Raw genomic sequence first — 22,083 nt, 5'->3', positions numbered from 1 at the left:
TTTGAAGTTATAATGCCTTTATAATGAATTGGTTTACTACAAACACAAAGCTTTTCACTTCACAAATCATTAATTGATGAACTGAGTCATGTGGACTTCTTGTGGATTATTGTGTTGTTTTTAACATCTGTTTGAACTCTCAATCTGATGGCACCCATTCACTGCAGATGATCTATTGATGAGCAAATGATATACATGTGCTTGTCAATAAATTAGAACATTTATTTCAGTAATTCAACTCAAATTGTGAAACTCATTTATTTAATACTGCATGTACTAAATTTCTCCAACTCTATTTTGATGAAAAAACAAACATCTAAATCTTGGATGGCCTGAGCGAGAGTATATTTTTGTGTGATCTATTGTTTTAAGTCCTTTATCGTCTTTATTGGTGTCACACTGTGATAATAACAAAAAAACAGTTAATATGTTATAGCATCTGCCAAGTGACAAAAGCAGATCTTCACAGATTTTAAAACCAGTGCTCTGCTATTTAGCTTTTTTGACGACTGATATACTGTAACATGAGATGAAAATGTACAGTATGCTTATGAGTGCCTGCATGGCTCAACAGATGATTTTTTTTTTTTTTTTTTTTTTTTTTTGCATACATTTTTAATGAGAGCAAATGGAGCAGCATTTTTTTGAGGGAGTGTGGGGTTCATGGCACACATGTAACTCAAGCTAAATAATGGAGTGACTGTAATCTCTCACGGTGCTCAAGAGATGCCAAACACTCATCTTCCTCCTCAACAGCAGAAGATGCCATTCGTCTCCCAACAGGATTCTGCTAAGACTACAGCAGTAGCCGTTTTGTGAACTCATACGTGCATGTGAGCGCACACACACACAGACACACACACACACACATGCTTCACTGAAAAATGATCTTTATATAAGTCAATACTAAATACTGCAAAAGGACCAAAACAGTTAACAGATATCAGATACAGAAATTAAAGACTAAAAATCTCTTCCATGTCTCAAAATCTCTCAACATAATCTTTGAAATTATATATTAAATCAAAAATACTATATAGTAATATAAAATGCTTGAAATGTCATAATGCAGTACAATAATGGAACCAATTTATTTATTTGTTTGTTTATTTATTTATTTATTTATAATAACTCCATAAAACCATTGTGAATTACACTTGAAAACATCAAGACACATTTTATTTTATTTTAGACTTTGTTTACTGGTTAACATTAGATCATTTAGATACAAGAGTTTAAATTCTTTTGCCACTTGGTCACGTAAACAGAACTGTAAATTATCAGCAACACCAGTGAGACCTGCAACGTTTAATGGATAATATTGAGAAGCAAGAGGTGTCTATTCCCTGGAATACGTTCCAGAACTGTTTGTTCAGTTCCACAAGTGCACAGTTCACAGTTCAACTACTGAAAATAAACGGTCCTGAATGTGGAAATTATATACATTTCCCTTTATAAACCATTTGAAATGTTATGTATCTGCCAAAAATTCCACAGGTATAACATGCTAAAATTGTGGTAAGTTATTTATTTATTTATTTTTTCGATTCCTGTATTTTTTTTTTTTTTTTTCAGTTGCAAACATAATATATTTGCGAGCTTTATGATAATATTTTATAAACCTGTAGAGAACACTGTTTTGGTAACTACATTATATTTTATATTAACACTTACATACAGTTACAGTTATCCAAATAATTACCATATTTTATTTATTTATTTATTTGAGAATAGGACGAGTGAGAATATTCAAGACTCCTCTCCCTCTATGTCCTCGCGCTCCCTCACTTTCATCCAAACGAATAACGTTAGGCGGCGATATTGATTCACATTTGCTCGCGGTCGGTTGTTAAATCCAACAAAGGAGTGGAAAGAAACAAGGAAGTGGAGGTGTCAGGTGAGAGGAATGCTGTTACCGCTGTCATCTCGTCTAAGTACATGTTTATAATGCATATTTTGTACTAACAAGTAACATTGCACCTGCAGTTCTTTGACGAGTGTATTAGTTTTAGTACGAGCGTTTGGGCGACACAAAGCTTTAAATCCCGTCTGTTGCCATATTTGATGATGACACAGCGAGCCGAGAGACATTGGACCTTGAATATGCTACAATAACTGTTTATATATGCATATAGGTGTCTGTTTTAGTTATGCTCTTTAAAGCAAAAGAGGCGAATGCTGCATTTTCTTACCGCTGTCTCATTGCTTGCGTCATGTTTTGCAAACTGCAGCAGATTAAAAATCCACCGCTGCAAGACATGAATAATAACAAGCCTCTTATAAACCGCGTATCACCATTGATTTTATTATTTTCATACTATTATATAGATTTAGTTGTCAAAGTTACCTAAAATAAAAATATAATTTAATTAAATGCAATTGTAATAATAACAAAGCGAATGGTAATTTGCATTCCAGTGTTCATCAGTGTGTCCTGTCCCATTGACTCTCGCAGGTGTCTTGTACCTCTCAAAACATCATGGAGTTTGCCGAGCTGATCAAAACCCCTCGTGTGGATGGGGTGGTCCTCCACCGACCCTTCATGCCCACTGTGGAGGGAACTCTGTGTCTGACGGGACATCATCTCATCTTGTCTTCTCGCCAGGTCAACACTGAGGAGCTCTGGCTGCTTCATGCTAACATTGACTCTATTGAGAAAAGGTACGTCTGCTATATTAGTCATCAAGGATGCATGTCATTGATCAAACGTGACAGTAAAGACATTTACAATGTTCTAAAAGATTTCTGGGTAACACGTTACAATAAGGTTCCATTAGTTAATGAGTTAATATTAAAATATATTCTAATATATAGAAAATAATAATTTTAAAATGTAATAATATTTCACAATGTACAGTTTGATCAATTAAATGCAGCCTTGGCGAGCATGAGAGACTGTTCAAAGAACCTAACGGACCTAATGTTTGCAGGTTTGTCGGATCCCTGGGAACTATTATTGTAAAGTGTAAAGACCTGCGGGTGATTCAGCTGGACATACCTGGCATGGAGGAGTGTCTCAATATTGCCAGCTCTATTGAAGTAAGACTGCATTAGTACTTACTCATAAAACAGAATAATAATGCAATAATCGTAATTTCTACTAATCAGTTTATGCTGTTAGTGTTCAGTGTATGATCATTCATTTTTCAGGCTCTCTCCACGCTGGACTCCGTGTCCCTGATGTATCCGTTCTTCTACCGTCCTCTGTTTGAGGTCATTGAGGATGGATGGCAGTTGTTTGTACCAGAGGAGGCTTTCAAAGATCTGGAGTCTATGGTATTGTTTTATCCCTGGAAGCCTTGACCTTGAGGTCATCAGAAAAAGTTGTAAAACAGTTGTTTTTTTTCCAGATTGATCTCTATAGGAAGCCAGATAGAAAATATTTGTGACTGTATGTTCTGATATCCAATTTAATTCAAATACAGTTAGTGTTTCATACACTACCGCTCAAAGTTTTGGGGATGATAAGATTTTTTTAATGTTTTTGAAAGTCTTTTATACTCACCACAGCTGCATTTATTTGATTGAAGGATAATAATAAAATAATTACAATTTAAAATACATTTTCTGTACTATAATTTATTTTAAAATGTAATTTATTCTTGTGATGCAACAATGAATTTTCAGCATCATTACTCCAGTCTTCAGTGTCACATGATCCTCTAATATGCTGATTTGGGGCTCAAGGAGCATTTATTATTATTAATGTTGAAAACAATTGTGCTGCTTAATGTAATAGTAATATTTCTTAATATCTTGTGGAAATTTTAAGTGGTCTAAACAGCATTTATTTTGAAATATTTTTTCTAACATTATATACTGTCACCTGTGATCAATTTAATGCATCCTTGCTAAATAAAAGTATTAGTGAAAAAAAAAAAAATTCCTGACCCAACTTTTGAGTGTTAGTGTATATCAGCGTGTTTTAAAATTGATTTAGTTTAGAATTAGACTGTTAAAATTCATTAATAGAAGCTTTTTAAACATATCTGCTTTAGGTTTTTGTTAGTTTCAATTAAAAATAAAGTGTCTAAATGATAAAGGTGGCAGTGAGTTCTGTTGTCCTCTCTCAGACAGATGAATGGAGACTGAGTGAGGTAAATAAAGACTTCAGCGTGTGCCCCTCGTACCCGTCCCTACTGACCGTGCCCAAAGACATTGATGATGAAAGCCTCTGCAAAGCTGCTTCCTTTCGCCACGGTGGTCGTTTCCCTGTGCTCAGTTACTACCACAAGAAAAATGGCATGGTTAGAAGTGCACTTTGAAAATGTTGTTTCCAAATTTTGATCTATTTAATACAGACCCTGATCATGCTGTCCACAGGTGATGATGCGAGCAGCACAGCCACTAACAGGAACCAATGGACGCCGCTGCAAAGAGGATGAGAAACTGATCAATGCCACGCTTTGTGCAGCGAAGCGAGGTTACATTATCGACACACGGACTGTAGCTGTAGCACAGCAGGCTAAAGCTCGCGGAGGAGGATTTGAACAGGAAGCCAACTACCCTCAGTGGAGGAGGATCCATAAAGCAGTAGAGAGGTGTGTATCCAGTTATTCTCACATAGCCAGACTGACTGCATGAATAGAGATATGGACAATATTAATATCCTAGATCATAATCATTTTCATGAGTTCTAAATAAACAAAAATAGAAATCACATTGTGCAATCACATTGCTGGACCAGTTTAAGTGATTTTAAGAGCCTGCAGTGTATTAGCCTATATAAGAGTTATTTTTCATAGTTTGTTGAGTTTAAGCAACCAAATACACACAATATGATGTCTGATGGTTGTTGATAAATAAAATAGTTTCATGGCACACTCTAGTAAAATACAAGGGAGGAAAGGAAAGAAAAGGGGGGATAAATCAAATATTAAACAACACTGCATCGTCAGTGTTTGTGTTGTATCATATGAAAAACAAGCTCAAATGGAGTTAACAAGGTCTTTGGCCGGCAAATGAGGAGATCTGTGTTTTGTCCGCATCTGAGGCAAGTGCAGCGCATTATATGCTATCATCACCTTTTACAGGCTATATAACGTTTATTGTTGCTATATGGGCGCTTAGTTTTTCTTGTTGTTTAGTAAACTTCGCCAATGTCTCATGATATAAACGATAAAGCGCTTATGCACAGGATATTCAAAACGTACAAAAGTATATTGGCTAGATGGCAAAAAAACGTACTTCTTCAGTCATCAAACACACAAAGACATTAGCCTTTACAGACATAGTGTTTGAGTAAAGAAAATGCTGTACTATTCAAACAGTTATTTGTTTACCCTTGCTTTGCGAATAAGCGGAGATCTGTCTCCTCCAGGCTGTGCGTGCGCGTCAATCTGAGTGGAGGCGGGTGAAGTGACGAGGTTTTGCTTAGAGCTTGAGGATCCAATGGCGTAATGAAGTTTTACTGAAAAGCTCTTTTAAATACTTATCATTGGTTAAATATTTGTAAAACCCTCTGATTTAAGATAATAATAACAAATTATAATAGAGATATTAATTTTGGTTAATTTTTCATGGCACATCTCTGTCTGCCATACGGAAACGCCACCCCCGGAGGAGGGGGATCTGCCAAAATGGGGTGCCGGATCTGGATCCGACTTGTTCCGGCACAAATTAAGCCCTGATTATTGACCACCTGACCAACGTGTAAAATGATCAACAGCATTTTGTTTTGTTTTTACATGCTATTTAGAGCCAGTTTTGATACACAATAAAATACCAGCACTAAAAAATATTTAAATTATGATGCAGCAGGTTATTTGTATAGTTGTACAGAAATCAGTGGAAAAATTTAAAAACTGTAAAGACTCTGTAGTCAAATAGGTTCAAAGCAATAAATACGATACAAACAAAATTTTAATACTTTACTTTTTTATTTTTTTATTGTGAATTGAAATGTTTTCATTTTTTATTTAAAAGTATGCGTGAAACTAATTCAGTATTTAATATTAATAACTATTGTCAATGCATGTTGTAGATCTTATTGTGAACAATTAATCAATGTTTGTGTTTAATATATATATATGTATTTAGACCTTGTAATGTTTAATCAAAACCATAACTTGATCTTCTCTCTGGTCTCATCATGATTTCAACAAACTTAGGCAGTTCCAGTGAGTATTTCTCAAGTGCTCAGCTTGGTTTACAGGCAAACTGATAAAGTTTGTGTAAATCAGTGATTCAGATTAGACTTTGCCAAATCAGTTTCTTTTCAATTTTGTGAGCAGTATGCATAAGGCAGTCAGTGAATGGACTGTGGGAATGAGACTACTACACACTGTATTTATATTAGGGGACTTAAAATCATTTAAGCCTGGAAAACATGCATCAGTTGTAGTAAAATGCTAATTTGGAGATGAAGCGTATCGTATGTAAGCAAACAAACACAGCTGCATAAATGAGTTCTGTAATTGGACTATAATCTGGCAGCTGTTCTCCCACAGGTCTAATGTTCTGCAGGAGAGTCTGATAAAGCTGGTTGAGGCATGCAACGATCAGTCGCACAGCATGGACCGCTGGCTCAGTAAACTTGAAGCGTCCAACTGGCAGAGTAATGTTAAGGAAATCCTCACAACGGCTTGCCTGGCTGCACAGTGCATTGACAGGTACATCTGTTGATAAGTCTTTCTGTTCCTGTCTCTCACAAACAGAGTCATTACAATGCAGATAGATCTGTAAATGCCATATTGTGCAGCTGTGTTAATTACTGTTTTAGCTCTGTTTTAGCTAAGTTAATTACAAAAAAAGCTGCTATCGCTGTTTCTCAGAACATTTGTTGCAAAGATTGTTGTGGTGATAATTAATGCTGTTGTCATGCTGTAATTGCCATTATGTTCATACCACACTGCTACTGCTGTTTTAAAAGCTGCTTTTGGCCCGAAGTTTATTATCAGGTTTGTAGAGTGTGCTAAATCATCTCAAACTGAGTGCAGTTGAAAATGTGGAGGAGCCACTTTTTATTTGTGTTGTATTCTAGGGAAGGGGCATCAGTTCTGGTTCATGGCACAGAGGGCACTGATTCGACATTGCAGGTGACGTCTCTCGCCCAGATCATCCTCGATCCGGCATGCAGAACCATCCGTGGCTTTGAGGCGCTGATTGAGCGAGAGTGGTTACAGGTGAGAGAGGTTCCCTGGAAAACTCTTGACTCAGATGTGTCCGATTTGTCTCATCTGCTTCCTATCCCATCGTCAAAATCATTCTATTACCCTCCCTAGAAAATATCAGAATGCACCAGGGAACTAGTTAGTGGAATGAAACCCAGCCTTGGTTTTAAAATGATGTTTCTCAGTGAAGTCTTGGATAACCTATGATCCTGTAACCTTTATCTCCAGGCCGGTCACCCGTTCCAGCAGCGCTGTGCACAGTCCGCATACTCAAACGGGAAGCCCCGAAGTGAAGCGCCCGTGTTCCTGCTCTTCCTGGACTGTGTGTGGCAGATCCTGCGGCAGTTTCCCTGCTCCTTCCAGTTCAACGAGAACTTCCTGATCATGCTCTTCGAGCACGCCTATGCCTCACAGTTTGGCACTTTCCTCGGAAACAGCGTGGCCGAGAGGTTAGTGTTCCCCTCCATCACAATCCTGTCATGACGTCCATTTACAGATCTCATTTCCTGTATTACATCACATACAACCATGTCAAAACTGTTGGTTTTAACCATATCGGATTAATCTGTCAACACAGGACCTGTCGCAAACGACACACTTATTTTATCACTCTGAAGGTAACTTGTGTGTCTGTGTAGTAGTTACATTTCCAAAGTGTGGGTCTGAAAGAAAACCGCAAGGGAATTTGAGATTGGGCCATAGTTTACACTTGCACTTGAACGTAAAACTCTATTACACATGAATGTTGGCATGTTGTAATTCTATCCATATGGGAAGATAAATTCAGCAGCAGAAGGTCATGACCCCTTCCGTCAACACTCCTGCGTCAGTAGAGGTCAACATGTAGCTGGCAGTGACCCTTTTGTGTTTGTCTCTTATTCTGAGCAGGATGTTTTAGTAAATTATTTTCCGCTTGTTGCTTAAATGTGTATCAGATTTCAAAATGTCCAGTTTTGGACACTGACAATGAATGGTGTGTAGTGTGTGATGTCATTAATCTGATATTTGGACCCAAGAGGAGGGGTTTCATTCTGGTTTAACATTTGAAAGGCTTTCTAAATGCTTATTGTTATTATAATGGATAGCAATGGCTGGATGTGTCTGGCTCCTCGTAACATAAACTTTACTGTAAAGTTTAGCTGTAACTGTAAGCTTTGCCCTTTCTGTGGAATGTTTCAGGTTGAAGCTTCTGCTGTCTCAGAAAACTGTTTCTCTGTGGTCGTGGGTGAACAGACCTCAGGAGCTGGAGCGATTTCTCAACCCACTATATGAGCCCAACAACCTGGTCATCTGGCCGTCTGTGGCTCCTCAGAGCCTGCTGCTGTGGGAGGGTGAGCACCATCAAATCTCACCACGTTCCTCTCTTTTTTTGATCGTTTCCAGGACTTGCTGTGAACATGACATCATCATGAACATGATATTGAAAAGCATGTTTCCCAGTTAAACTATAGGGGGCAGTCACGTGTTGCTTGGTGCTTTAACTGTATTTTTGCAGTGCCACTTCAGATGCTGAGATGCCTAAAGAACATATGGCTTGTGAGATCAGTATTGGTTTACAATAAATGGTATGTCACCATTCTTCCATGACATGCTGTAGATGCACCTATAGATATCTTGTGCTTTAGTCACGTACTTCAACATTGTTTAACAACTTTTCAGTAAGATTTTCATATGAAAAAAAATAGTTATCCTGGTGTAATGAAAAAGAAATGTAAAAATGATAATGGATATTTATTAATAATTAAATATTAAATGTATTTCAATTTTATAATACAATATTATATAAATTAATTAATTATTTTTTAAAAGAACACACATATGGTCTGCTGCGAAATTATTGTAGTTTCTGTATGACAGAGATGGTGGTTTTCTGGATACAGATTGCCAAATTAAAAAAACGTAAGTTAATATTACTCTAAATATAATAATCCATTTATCTCCATTGTTTAATAACTTTTGAGAAAACTCACCTTCCTTGTCATGTTTCAGTTATCATTAAGCGTTAAAGATTTCCACATCAGTTTGTTTTAAACCTTTCACCAGATACAGATAAACGTCACATGGAATTCACAAGTGTGACAGTAATTTAACCTCTGTGCCATTCATTTTTTCAGTCCTCATCTCTGGAGCCTGTCATGGCTCTATTTTAGAGGTGCAGTGAAAGAGACTCTTTCAGGAAAAGCAGCCAAGCAGACATGAAGTTTAATGCCATGGTGGTTCACTTTCAGTCACATGAGCAGTTCTCAAAAAACTCACAGATATGTTTAGACCTTTCATGTCTACTTCCAGTCAAACATGTGGATATTAGTGTACCCACCAAAATAACTGTATGAAACAATCTTATATTATAGATATTTAAGCCTTTGCCTAGGTTAGTTTATATATCTATATTTAAGAAAATGCCATGTTTGTTGGGTATTTCAGCTTCTTTTCCTTCAATAACTGGTCCAACCTATTAAAAAAATGCATTTATAATAATAATTAAATGTATTTATTTATAAACAAAAAGATATGTAGGCACATATTTCATTTTGCAATTATTTATCATTTGAAGGTTTTAATAATAAAGGGTTGTGTGTATAGAAGCAAACGCAGTCTGCATGCCAGTATGAATGGAAGTGACACATGCTGCTAGTGTATGTCTGAATGAATGAAACTATTTGTGGGTTATATATGAATGCATCCTTTCTTTCAATTTGCACTTTCTTCCAAGTCACTTTTGTACAGAACCATATGTGAAAGAACTGTCCAGTTTTTTGTCAAGCAGATGGATTGCTAATACATTACAGGTTGGCTATATTAACATGGTATCACAGGCAGTCATGACAGAAAAGATCACTGATCAGCATCTAAAGATGATGTCATCACATCTCTGGCACCTTCTTCTTTTTTCTATAGGGGTATTCCTTCGCTGGAATCGCTCCACAAAGTGTTTGGATGAGGCTTATCAGGAGATGGTCCATATTATAGAGTACAACAAGGAGCTGCAGAACAAAGTGAACAGCCTGCGCAGACAGCTGGCCCAGCTCGAGACGGAGGACAGCCCACTGCAAACACCGTAAGACATCAACAGAACTGTACACTTCTGATCTGCCATCTCTGTCTTACTGAAATAAGCCTCACGCACATGTATCTACACTCCTCTGATCATACTCTTTCCTTCTGACTCCATTGGTCTACATTCTGCTGCTCTATTAATATGTCATTGTGCATGTCTCTATTAATATGTCATTGTGCATAAACACTATGCTGCATTTGTCCTAATTATGTGTTTAATGTAAAACACATTAAAGGGATTAGCAGGTTATGATATGGATGTCATTTCACCAGAAATTGTACATTGTTGTTTTGGTTTACATATTCTCAAAAAAAAAAAAAAACTGCTGACGTGCCATTTTATTTTAAATTTTTTTCATTATAAGTTCCGTGCAATGAAGTGCAATAGAAAATACAATTCTAAAATGAAATAAAAGGGAAAATATTGGACTCACTATTGGATGCTGGAAATACATCATTTGAATATAACACAGGTGGATTATATAGTCTTTAATGATCTTTAACCCCTTCCAAAGAGACACTGATCACTTGATTAAAGAGATAGTTCACCCAAAAATCTCAGTTTGTTAAGTGTTTACTCACCCTCAACTCGTCCATGATGCAGATGAGTTTGATCTAATCAGAATAGATTAGGAGAAATTTAGCATTAAATCACTTGCTCACCGATGGATCCTTTGCAGTGGATGGGTGCCGTCAATATGAGAGTCCAAACAGCTGATAAAACATCTCAATTATCCACCAGTAATCTGCGTGATTCTAGTCCATCAATTCATGTATTTTGAAGAGAAAACCTGTGTGTTTTAACGTTAAAGGGGTGATTGATTATTATTTCACTTTTTGAACATTAGTGTGTAATGTTGCTGTTAGAGTGTAAACAATATCTGCAAAATTACGATGCTCTGAGTTCAATGCAAAGGGAGATAATTTCTTTTAAAGAAATCGCTGTTTAAGGACTACAAACAATTTCATGAAGGGGCTACAACGAGCTTCTTCCTACAACGAGCCCCCCGGAACATGCAACTACCCATAATGGTAAGGGGGTGGGACTTTTCCGGACAATGTGCACTCGGTGGTTAACGAATCACAAACACACTTAGCCCGCTAACCAATTAGAACCCATTTTGTATTTCTGAGGGAGGGGCTTCATAGAACCAGGACCTCAACAGACCGTTTTTATGAGTATGAAAACAGCGGTGTAGAATAAAGGTAAAATATGTGACAATAATGGGCTTTTTTAAAAACTAAGTATGAACACGTTACACTGCACCCCATAAACAAAATCAAGCTTTCGAAAAAAGCTGATCAACCACCCCTTTAAACTTTTGGAACATCTAAAAATAAGCCCAGTGGGATTATTACAGTTTCCGTTCTGCACAAAAGTTTTTCATTTCCTCCAGTTCTCCTGTGCCATGAGCATGGTCTTGTAGACAGAAGGTGTTTGCTGCAAAAACTCACATATCATTTATGCAAATAAATCAAGATATATACGCTCAATGTGCCGTTAAAGGTTTTTGGGTTCACTTGTTTCGTAAATACGTGAATATTTCAATCTATTGTGTAGTGACTCCTGTAACCTATAAAGGTAATTTTAATATTCCACTGGGTTCTTACCATCAAGTACTCTGATGCGTTTATGAATGTGTTTTTGTTTAAGGTAGGTTTTGATACTGGGTTTAGACAGTAGTTGGTGTTGTTATTGTTTTGTTTCTTATGTATGATTTTTTATTATTTCATTTTGGCACTTCAGTAGCATCAACTGACATGCATCAAGATTCACTGTATAATTGTCCGTACAGCATCATGTCTTGCTTTACAAAATATAATTTTGATTAAATGTTTAACTGAAATATGTTCTGTGGGCATTTAAAGATTGTTTAATGTTTAATCTGTGTGTTTTTATTTTTCAATTTTTCAAAATTTAAATTGACCACCTGTATCTCAGTTCGAAAACTATAAATGCTAATAAAATATGACTTATCAGCGAAACATGATAATGGCCGATATATATATATATATATATTATTGATTGTGAAAATAATTGATTGTTCTTTTAAATCCTATTGTGGAACTGTCAAATAATTGGCTCAACAGCAACACTTTTATACTGTTTGTGATTATGCAACCGCTGGCTGTGTAAAGCACCAGATCTTTCGTCACATTAACATATGGTTGCTTTCCTCAATCATTACCAGGAACATGCAGTACATGGTATACGTGTGCTCAAGTTTCAGATGCACCCTATACAGGACCTCATGTGCTGTGCAGATACCGATTTGCTATGTCTGGAAATAATGTACAGTCGTGGCCAAAAGTTTTGAGAATTACATAAATATTGGAAATTGGAAAAGTTGCTGCTTAATTTTTATAATAGCAATTTGCATATACTCCAGAATGTTATGAAGCGTAAACAGATGAATTGCATAGTTCTTATTTGTCATGAAAATTAACTTAATCCCAAAAAAACCTTTCCACTGCATTTCATTGCTGTCCTTAAAGGACCTGCTGAGATAATTTCAGTAATCGTCTTGTTAACTCAGGTGAGAATGTTGACGAGCACAAGGCTGGAGATCATTATGTCAGGCTGATTGGGTTAGAATGGCAGACTTGACATGTTAAAAGGAGGTAGATGCTTGAAATCATTGTTCTTCCATTGTTAACCATGGTGACCTGCAAAGAAACGCGTGCAGCCATCATTGCATTGCATAAAAATGGCTTCACAGGCGAGGATATTGTGGCTACTAAGATTGCACCTAAATCAACAATTTATAGGATCATCAAGAACTTCAAATAAAGAGGTTCAATTCTTGTAAAGAAGGCTTCAGTGCGTCCAAGAAAGTCCAGCAAGCGCCAGGATCGTCTCCTAAAGAGGATTCAGCTGCGGGATCGGAGTGCCACCAGTGCAGAGCTTGCTCAGGAATGGCAGCAGGCAGGTGTGAGCGCATCTGCACGCACAGTGAGGCCAAGACTTTTGGAAGATGGCCTGGTGTCAAGAAGGGCAGCAAAGAAGCCACTTCTCTCCAAAAAAACATCAGGGACAGATTAATCTTCTGCAGAAAGTATAGTGAATGGACTGCTGAGGACTGGGGCAAAGTCATATTCTCAGATGAAGCCCCTTTCCAATTGTTTGGGGCATCTGGAAAAAGGCTTGTCCGGAGAAGAAAAGGTGAGCGCTAACATCAGTCCTGTGTCATGCCAACAGTAAAGCATCCTGACACCATTCATGTGTGGGGTTGCTTTTCATCCAAGAGAGTGGGCTCACTCACAATTCTGACCAAAAACACAGCCATGAATAAAGATTGGTACCAAAACACCCTCCAACAACACCTTCTTCCAACAATCCAACAACAGTTTGGTGAAGAACAATGCATTTTCCAGCACGATGGAGCACCGTGCCATAAGGCAAAAGTGATAACTAAGTGGCTCGGGGACCAGAATGTTGAAATTTTGGGTCCATGGCCTGGAAACTCCCCAGATCTTAATCCCATTGAGAACTTGTGGTCAATCCTCAAGAGGCGGGTGGACAAACAAAAACCCACTAATTCTGACAAACTCCAAGAAGTGATTATGAAAGAATGGGTTGCTATCAGTCAGGATTTGGCCCAGAAGTTGATTGAGAGCATGCCCAGTCGAATTGGAGAGGTCCTGAAAAAGAAGGGCCAACACTGCAAATACTGACTCTTTGCATAAATGTCATGTAATTGTCGATAAAAGCCTTTGAAACGTATGAAGTGCTTGTAAGTATATTTCAGTACATCACAGAAACAACTGAAACAAAGATCTAAAAGCAGTTTAGCAGCAAACCTTTTAGAAACTAATATTTCTGTAATTCTCAAAACTTTTGGCCACGACTGTATTTGCTGACTTGCTCTGTATTCAGCTTTTGGACAAGAAACACTTGTTGGGTGCACAGAGACGGTAGCAGACCTGAAGTAACCTTCAGGAAAACACTTCACGCAAGCCCTAAAAGTGTGACACTTTGAGTTACTCATTCACTATTTTGTTATTTTGGAGATTTGTTCTTTTGGAAAGTGGGAGAAGTGTCCTTCCTCCGTGACCTGCAAACATCAGGCATCTATCCTATTGATCTGTTTAGACTGAAAAGCCTCATAAATACACCTGAAGTGATGGGACTGAGGTTCTAAGATATTTTTAGGGTAAAGATCAATTGAGTTGAGAGGATATGGCCTTGAAGCTTCACAGGAAGTCTTAATCATATTGATGGTGAGTGGTTGGCAGACCAGATGCTGCAATAGCTCTGACTTGCCAATGCCATCATGCATTGGCAGAACATATAGCAGAAACAATAAGAAAAGCTGCTGGAAAGGTGATGTTCCTCTGTTGTTTTTGTTTCCAGCTAACAATCAGAGTTGTTGTTTTTTTTTAAGATGCAAAACATGCTTTTTAGTGGCATTCACAGATTAAAATAATTAACCATGTTTAATAATGTTTTGTATTTCATTTTTTTCAATAATTTTTATTTGCTGAAATGCTTCTAAATCAGGGCTCAACATTTATAAGAAAGATTCAGGGCAGGTTTTGTTGTCACTACACCTCATGTTAGTTGATCATGTGCTTTTAAATCAATATTAAATATGAAAAAATAGAACATTAAGAAATATTTTTTAAACAAATGAATAATTAAAAAAATAAATACTGAAAAATAAATGTAAGAAAAAAAAATAAGTGTAATGAGTGAAAACAAATAAGTAGTCCCCTTCAAATTCAAGTTTTTAGGTTAAATTGTAAAAAATATAAAGCAAAATGTACACCCTCATGTAACTGGTCTCAATTTATTTTAGAGTTTCGCCATTTTAACAACATTTCAATCACCTTTTTGCCTTTACTAGTTAATTTTCAAAAATTTACTTTTCTGAAAGTTTAAATATTTATTTGTTCTCGAATAATGTGGCTACATGAATAGAATAATAATAATAAAAATCTAAACCAAAGCTACTGGTAGTAGTAGTACAATAGGTTTGGTCCTGTCTAACAAAGTGCAGAGCATTTTAAAGAAAGAAGAATCTATCTCTCCCTCCCTTTACTATTTGCTTTCTGTCTCACACATTCAACCCCCATCTCATAACCAAACGTCCCGTTGACTGCATTCGTTGTGAGAGGGTTGTAAAAGACATGTTTTACAACCATAGACTGTACAGTATAAAGGATTCAACTCTCCAGACGTCGAGAGAGGGCGTGGCCAGAGCCTCACCTCCAGCGCTGGCCAATCAGAGCGCAGCCGGCTTCTCTTGAAAGCCTCTTGAGCTGCAGATATATACCTCCGCTGTGAGCTGATGCAATGCAATGCTGAAGTTAGTGAGAGAAGCATCACATCAGTGACGGAAAACCCGACAGAGAAACTGTTTACGTCGCCCAGAAAAAGGCATTGTTTGCCTAATCTCCGAATCGTATTCTAGTCCAAAGGTGAGTGAATTCATTCATTTAGCCTACGGAAATCGACTGTATTTTGCTTTTAGGACTGATTATAATTAGAGCCTTATCTGAACGCTGGCTTCCCATGGCCTTTACTAGAAAGATAAAAATGCATGTTCGTTTATTTTTCACTTTCACGTCTTTTAAATCTTATCGCGTTTTACTCCTAAATGCATTTACTTTGTCCTAAAGCATTCCGTTAAATATTTGATTTTTTTTAGGCCTTTAACGAAGCTCAAGAGGTGGTAATCTTATATGCCTCTTCCTCATTTTGTCACTTTCCCGAAAACGCAAGACTTCCCTTTTAGTGTTCTTTGAAATTTATAAGTTCGTGTTGCAATCCTGTTCACGTGACCGTTATTTTAAGGTGTCCGTCACAGGGTGTAATGTTTAAAGTCGTCGTGATCACGTTTCTCCACCACTGGATTTAACCACAACCTTGGGCTAGATAACTTTTCATTTAAAAACGTGGTGGTTATATTGGCCGAATTGTTACAGCGAGTTGTTAAGCAACAGACAACCAATCAGGAACTCCATTGGTGCTTACCTCATTAAATATTCACGAGCCTTCACGCCACGTGTTTAGTCTCCGAGTCTGTAGAATTTAAAAAACGGGTTGGCTTTGTGATGTGTGAAATATTTCAAGCGAGCACAGAGGGCCATTGTGGCCACTTTTGGCTATAGATGGACAAGTTTTTATTTAAACGTGCAGCGTGCTTTATTATAGCACCGTTAGTCTAAACCGATTCCCAGAAGACTGACTGACCTTTCCGTTCATAATCAAAACCGGCTGATGAGTAAGGCGCGGTTTGTGTGTTAAAGTATTGTGAAACAAAAAAACAAGAACAGAACAGTCCCCAGACACTTGGCACAATGAAGCCTTTGAAGGTCGAACTGAAAGATGTGTTCAGCATTTTGTCCGCGTGCTCTGCGAGCGCACGGTCCTCGCGTGCTGATTGGCTGCTGGCGAAGAGAGGGCGGTATAAATCTGCTCAAATTACATTCTTCGCTCTTTTCGTGCGTTTACATTTGAGAGGTAAGAAGCTAAGTGGTGACAGCCTGGAAATGTACATGGTTTTCAGTTTATAATTAACTTTGGGGCGCCTTACGTTAGGTATAGTTTATTAAAATTTGTTTAAGTTACCTGCGGTTATAATTTGAGGTTCACGTGACTACGTTTGAAATAGCACTGACGCAAAAAGTGTTTCTCGATGTTTGACTCGAAATGTTGAACCCAAAACATCACAAGCTTTTTTTATTTAGATGTCCAGTATCTTCCAACCTGTATGACTTGCTTCTGAGGAACAAAGGAGATTTTAGGCAGGATGACAAACAGAATGTTAGTTACCTTTCACTTTCATTGTAGAAAAAATGTAAATAGGCAGTGGAAGCGAATGAAGTCATAATGCCCGAAATTTCTGTAAGTCACACAGGTTTGGAAGGATATGACTGAGTACGTGGTGGCCTGACCTTGCACTTTTTTTGGCTGAACTGTTATTTAATTATTATAAATGTGTATTAGGTTATAATGTGTAAGGTTTTACAATATGTGCCTGTGTCCCCTCTTGTTTTTCCAGGTAACTGAGTAAGTTATGCCAGTCATCAGAGCCCTTAGTAACGTAGCAAAGCAGGCCCTGTTGGCCCCTGCGTGTGGATGTCAGCCTCTGACAGTAGCGATCCGCAACATCAGCTTCTCCCCGCGTCAGGTCACCTCTGGATCTGACGCCAGCTTTCATTCGGTGTCCTTCTCTGAAACGGACCACCCTAAAGTTCTCATCACAGGTATGAAAAATGTCAGGAGGTACTTGGGACATCGGCATTGTTTTATTTAAGAGTTGGTACTTCTGTAATTTATCATGTTGATCACACTGGTTTTAGCAAATTTGAAAAGGGTGGATCCTGACTCCCCTACTGTGTTTTTTGCATGAGATTTGATCATTCATAATTTTCTCTCTCTGTAAGGTGGTCTTGGACAACTAGGTGTTGGGCTTGCTAAACTGTTAAGGTATGCACATTGTAGTACATACTGTATATAAATGTGTTGCATAGTTGATGCATTTTCAAATTTAACATTTTAAAATAACGTTTTACATAATGTATATAACATAAAGCTATATATCCCATTTTATAGGAAGCGATTTGGAAAAAACAATGTGATCCTCTCGGATATCAGGAAACCACCAAGCAACGTCTTTCACAGTGGTATGACTTCTGTTCATCTCAAACAAATTCTTCAAAAATAGTTCCATGAGAGAAATAATAGGTTGCACTCAATTAATGGGTCTAAAAGTAATATGTCTTATAATTAACTTATATTGATTGAACAATTGTTTGCATGTGTAAAACAAGTGAATGTGCAACTTTAGAATTTATTTAAAGGGTACATAACATACACAGTATCTCATGTTAATCTTGAGTACCTATAGAGTAGTACTGCATCCTTTATATATCCAAAAAGTCTTTAGTTTATCATATTTATAAAAGAAAAATACAGCTTTCCGGAAAAAGCCAAGCTCCTGGAGGCGTGCCGTGAGCGGAGCTATAATACTGACGTTTTGTGTAGGTGTGGGCGATATTGACAAAAATGTATATCTATTTTTTTTTCAATATCTCGTTATTGATCTTCAGACGATATTTTTCCTTTAATCCTTTAAAGAAAGGTGTGCAAATTAGCAAAGAAGGTCCAGTTGGTCTTTTGACTTGCTGCATTTGACCTATTATTGTATAGAATTACTAGTACATAAAGATATGAGACATTATTGATTTAAACATGAACCAAGTTACTGTACTAAATATTAATACAAGAACAGTGCTTTTTTAGTACAATATATGTACGTAATAAATTAACTTTGTGCTTTGCAATCAGTACTCTATTAGTAATAGACTACAATGTGACAAAATATAACATTTTGCACATTATATTAATATAAAATATGAGGATAAAAAAGACAAAAGGAACAAAATAAATAACAAACCCTGCTCTGCAGTACAGCTCCGAGGTTCTGCTGGACCACAGATCAGAGGTCGTGGCATAATAGGTGACCTTCTGCAATTTATGGGACCGCGTTTGTCGACAAGACTTGAACAGTTTTAGTGGAGCTGTTTCACTGAAATATCTCCTTGAAGGCAGATTATTTCTGGGTTGTAAAGTCTGTAACATTTCTTTAAACCCATCCTTCTCGACTGATTGAATTGGCAACATAGACCTTTCAATAAAACTTGTTACAGACTTTGTAACCCGGAAGTAAGATTCTAGGGACAGAAAATCTCTCTCAGATTTTTTCTTCTAAAGTCATTCAGAAGTCATTCTTCTAAATAATTTTTTTTTTTTAAACTTTGGCCATGTTTCGCATAAGAATCCATCTCTTTAACACTGTGAACAACTCTGAATACACTAAACACTATTGTACCCTCCCTTTAAATGGGTCAAATTTTTTTTTTTTTTTTTTTTTTTGTGATTTAAGGATTTATAGATTTTAGGATTTTTGTGCTCATTTCAACATTTTTAATATTCAGAAATGTTCAAGTTACAGAGCTAGACTGATCACACAAGTACTGAACTCGATTAAATGTTTCCACACAGGCCCCTTTATCTACTCCGATATTCTGGACTACAAGAACTTGCGGGAGATTGTAGTAAACAACAGAATCACCTGGTTAGTGCATTACAGTGCTCTTCTAAGTGCTGTTGGGGAAGCTAACGTTGCACTGGCACGAGCAGTCAACATCACTGGTAAGATTTTAGAAAACTTTAATGCAATTAGTTTATTTGCTATTTTTTAAATGCAATTTGTTTATTAGTCTACCGTTTGCCTCTTTTTCAATTATTATTTTCAACTAGATCTTTCCATAAAAATAGCCTTTGATTAAAATTAGCTTTTGATTCTGATATGATACTAAATATAAATCTGATTTTTATTTTTCTGTAGGACTACACAACATCCTAGACATTGCAGCAGAACATGGGCTTCGGCTCTTTGTGCCCAGTACAATTGGTGCCTTTGGACCAACTTCACCTCGAAACCCCACTCCTGACCTCTGTGTGCAGAGACCACGCACTATATATGGCGTCTCTAAAGTCCATGCAGAGCTCATGGGGGAGGTAAGATACCGGTTCACTCTTATTTTAGCATTTCGCCTTTTTTCTGTGCCGTATGTGACTCTGAATATTAATCTTTACCCACAATCCTTTTCTGCAGTACTACCACCATCGATATGGCCTTGACTTCCGCTGTCTGCGGTACCCTGGCATCATCTCTGCAGATTCACAGCCCGGCGGTGGCACAACAGGTACAGTGCACTCTGCTCCATCTGTGTTTTTTGGCACATGGCCTTGCTCACGTACGTAAGTGAGGTTATGTAACTAGCACTTGCTCAGAAAGGAGTGTTGTTCACTTTGAGTATTTTTAAATAGCCTGCACCAATGCCAGCCAGCCATATGAACCACACCTCCGACTGCCTGAGGTCACATGTGAAAACTTGTAAAGTACTTCAACAGCTGTTACTGACTGCTGACCAGTAAAACTGCAGTTAGTAATGAAAGTCTGTCTCTTTTGTTTTTTTTCCAGACTACGCTGTGCAGATTTTCCACGACGCCGTCAAGACCGGAAAGTTTGAGTGCAACTTGAAGCCAGACACACGGCTGCCCATGATGTACATTGATGACTGTTTGCGGGCCACGCTGGAGGTGATGGAGGCGCCGGTGGAATCTCTCAGTATGCGCACCTACAACATCAACGCCATGAGCTTCACACCGGAGGAACTTGCAAATGAGGTCCAGAAACAGCTGCCTGATCTTCAGGTCACATATGAGATTGACTCCGTACGACAGGCTATAGGTATGATCCAAAACATCTGCACTTTCATCAAACATTTTGCTACAAATAAATGGTGCAAAAACGCTTGTTTTTCATCTATATAGCTGACAGTTGGCCCATGAACTTTGATGACAGCAACGCCCGGAAAGACTGGGGCTGGAAGCATGACTATGATCTGCCAGAGTTGGTCCAGACGATGCTTAACTTCATCGGCTCAGACTCCCGCATCGCCCAGGCCCACTGAGTCTGCTCATGAACTTTGAAAATATGTACATTTCATAAAGATTTATAGTGATGCAGAAGAGAGATCCGCAGTCTGTAAATAGTCATATTCCTTTTATCTTTTGTGTCATCTGCATTTCTTTTTGACTTGCACGGACTGTATGTATAATTGTAGATTATACAAAGAGGTCGGTCTCTTTTCAGGTCAGGGTGGGAAACAGTCAGAGATTTACAAGTATTTGGAAGCTAAATGAAGAGGAATAATTTTAAACCTGACGTCAAGACCGGCTTGTGCTTTGCATTTAGTGAAAAAGGATCACTATGTCTCCAGGAGAAATAAACCAAACAAACATGAAAGTCTAATACTGAATGTGGCGGATCCTAAAATGTAGTTTCCCCAAATTCTAGTCTCTTTCTGAAATTCTGTATTTTTTCCTTTTATTTAAGATATATAATTTTACTGTACCTTTTGTAGAAATGGGTAATATGAGGCAAAGGCAGGTGGCTGAGTTCAGACTAATAGGAATGAAAGTTTTGGAATTGTTACAGCAACAGCAGCTTCAACCCATTCTAAAATAAACAGAGCAGAGTCTGTTATTTGAACAGGGTGGGACTCAGATGTAGGTCCTCAGGGAAAGTGAGGGTTGTTATGATAAATGACGTTATCATATCCCTCTTGGTTGCTTTTCCTCTCTTGTGCACTATATTTATTTAGACAGCTTACAAATTAAATGCAAGATTTGGTCTTGCTTCACATGTTTGCTGTAAACTTTAATAACTTTTGTTAAATGCTATTACATGTCATTTATTGCCATAACCCATGGATATTTTCCCATGGAATATATTATCTCATATGAAGGGGAGAGTGGGAAACAGATTTAAATTATTTTTAGTTAAGCTTTACATCCACAATCTTTTTGATCACAAAACTTGTCATTAAAGCTTTTTTATCTTTAACATTTTGCATTGTCTTTCATTTTGAAGAGTAATTAATTAGTTATTTGAGTTCAGTAGACTTTTTGTAGGTGAGATTAACCCTTATGTGCTGTGTGTTTGGGGCGTACACTCGAGCTTTGGGGACCCCAGACAACAAAATGTGATGCTTTTTTTTGTTTTGTTTTTAATGTAATTTTATTGTTTATTAATGCTTTTACTCTACATTTGTGCAGTTTTAGAGGATTTATGGTATTTTTTAAAACATTTTTATGAATAAATGGATTAAAACTTTTTTTTTTTTGTAAAACGCACTATAAAAAACAACTTTCTGTATTGTGAACGTGTGAAAGGGTTGCCACTTACAGTCTCATGCCATTTAGATAAAGGGCAAAAAATATATATATTTTTTTTGCAAGCATTTTTTGGGGTCAAAAAAGACCCCAAACAGCACATATAGGGGCAAAATAAATAATAACTGAGGGTAGAAAGGTCATTGTTTTTATTAAATT

The 22,083-nt window shown here is 37.3% G+C and overlaps 2 protein-coding genes across 5 annotated transcripts; both read left to right on the top strand.

Annotated features, from left to right (window-relative positions):
• The first annotated feature begins 1,787 nt into the window (after window positions 1–1,787).
• Window positions 1,788–10,289, top strand: LOC132092588 (myotubularin-related protein 9-like). The gene is made up of 11 exons (XM_059498885.1): window positions 1,788–1,897; window positions 2,456–2,661; window positions 2,931–3,039; window positions 3,151–3,276; window positions 4,074–4,247; window positions 4,324–4,541; window positions 6,450–6,611; window positions 6,983–7,124; window positions 7,341–7,561; window positions 8,292–8,443; window positions 10,011–10,289. Exons 2-11 carry the CDS (start codon window positions 2,480–2,482, stop codon window positions 10,172–10,174), a joined length of 1,650 nt encoding a protein of 549 aa, XP_059354868.1. The 5' UTR covers window positions 1,788–1,897; window positions 2,456–2,479; the 3' UTR covers window positions 10,175–10,289.
• A 5,156-nt stretch (window positions 10,290–15,445) lies between these two features.
• LOC132092587 (L-threonine 3-dehydrogenase, mitochondrial-like) lies at window positions 15,446–21,595 on the top strand. 4 transcript variants are annotated; one of them, XM_059498881.1, is made up of 9 exons: window positions 15,446–15,590; window positions 17,177–17,381; window positions 17,562–17,604; window positions 17,731–17,801; window positions 19,183–19,332; window positions 19,529–19,701; window positions 19,799–19,889; window positions 20,168–20,437; window positions 20,521–21,595. In XM_059498881.1, the coding sequence occupies exons 2-9, from the start codon at window positions 17,192–17,194 to the stop codon at window positions 20,658–20,660; spliced, it is 1,128 nt and encodes a 375-aa protein (XP_059354864.1). In that variant the 5' UTR covers window positions 15,446–15,590; window positions 17,177–17,191; the 3' UTR covers window positions 20,661–21,595. The 4 variants fall into 4 exon arrangements, with proteins under 4 accessions (XP_059354864.1, XP_059354866.1, XP_059354865.1 ...); XM_059498883.1 differs by lacking the exon at window positions 15,446–15,590 and adding an exon at window positions 16,302–16,396; XM_059498882.1 differs by lacking the exon at window positions 15,446–15,590 and adding an exon at window positions 16,615–16,713.
• Window positions 21,596–22,083: the final 488 nt, after the last annotated feature.

The sequence above is a fragment of the Carassius carassius genome, chromosome 18 (assembly GCF_963082965.1).
Source record: "Carassius carassius chromosome 18, fCarCar2.1, whole genome shotgun sequence".
Taxonomy (NCBI): Eukaryota; Metazoa; Chordata; class Actinopteri; order Cypriniformes; family Cyprinidae; genus Carassius; species Carassius carassius.
The sequence above is the reverse complement of the archived record's forward strand: the minus strand, read 5'-3'. Positions and strand labels throughout refer to the sequence as shown.

Coding starts and splice junctions, on each gene's coding strand:
- LOC132092587 (XM_059498881.1), top strand. CDS start 17,192: ATGCCAGTCATCAGAGCCCTTAGTAACGTAGCAAAGCAGGCCCTGTTG. Junction 19,702..19,798: donor ATGCAGAGCTCATGGGGGAG/GTAAGATACCGG, acceptor CCTTTTCTGCAG/TACTACCACCATCGATATGG. Junction 19,890..20,167: donor GCCCGGCGGTGGCACAACAG/GTACAGTGCACT, acceptor TTTTTTTTCCAG/ACTACGCTGTGCAGATTTTC.
- LOC132092588 (XM_059498885.1), top strand. CDS start 2,480: ATGGAGTTTGCCGAGCTGATCAAAACCCCTCGTGTGGATGGGGTGGTC. Junction 2,662..2,930: donor ATTGACTCTATTGAGAAAAG/GTACGTCTGCTA, acceptor TAATGTTTGCAG/GTTTGTCGGATCCCTGGGAA. Junction 3,277..4,073: donor TCAAAGATCTGGAGTCTATG/GTATTGTTTTAT, acceptor GTCCTCTCTCAG/ACAGATGAATGGAGACTGAG.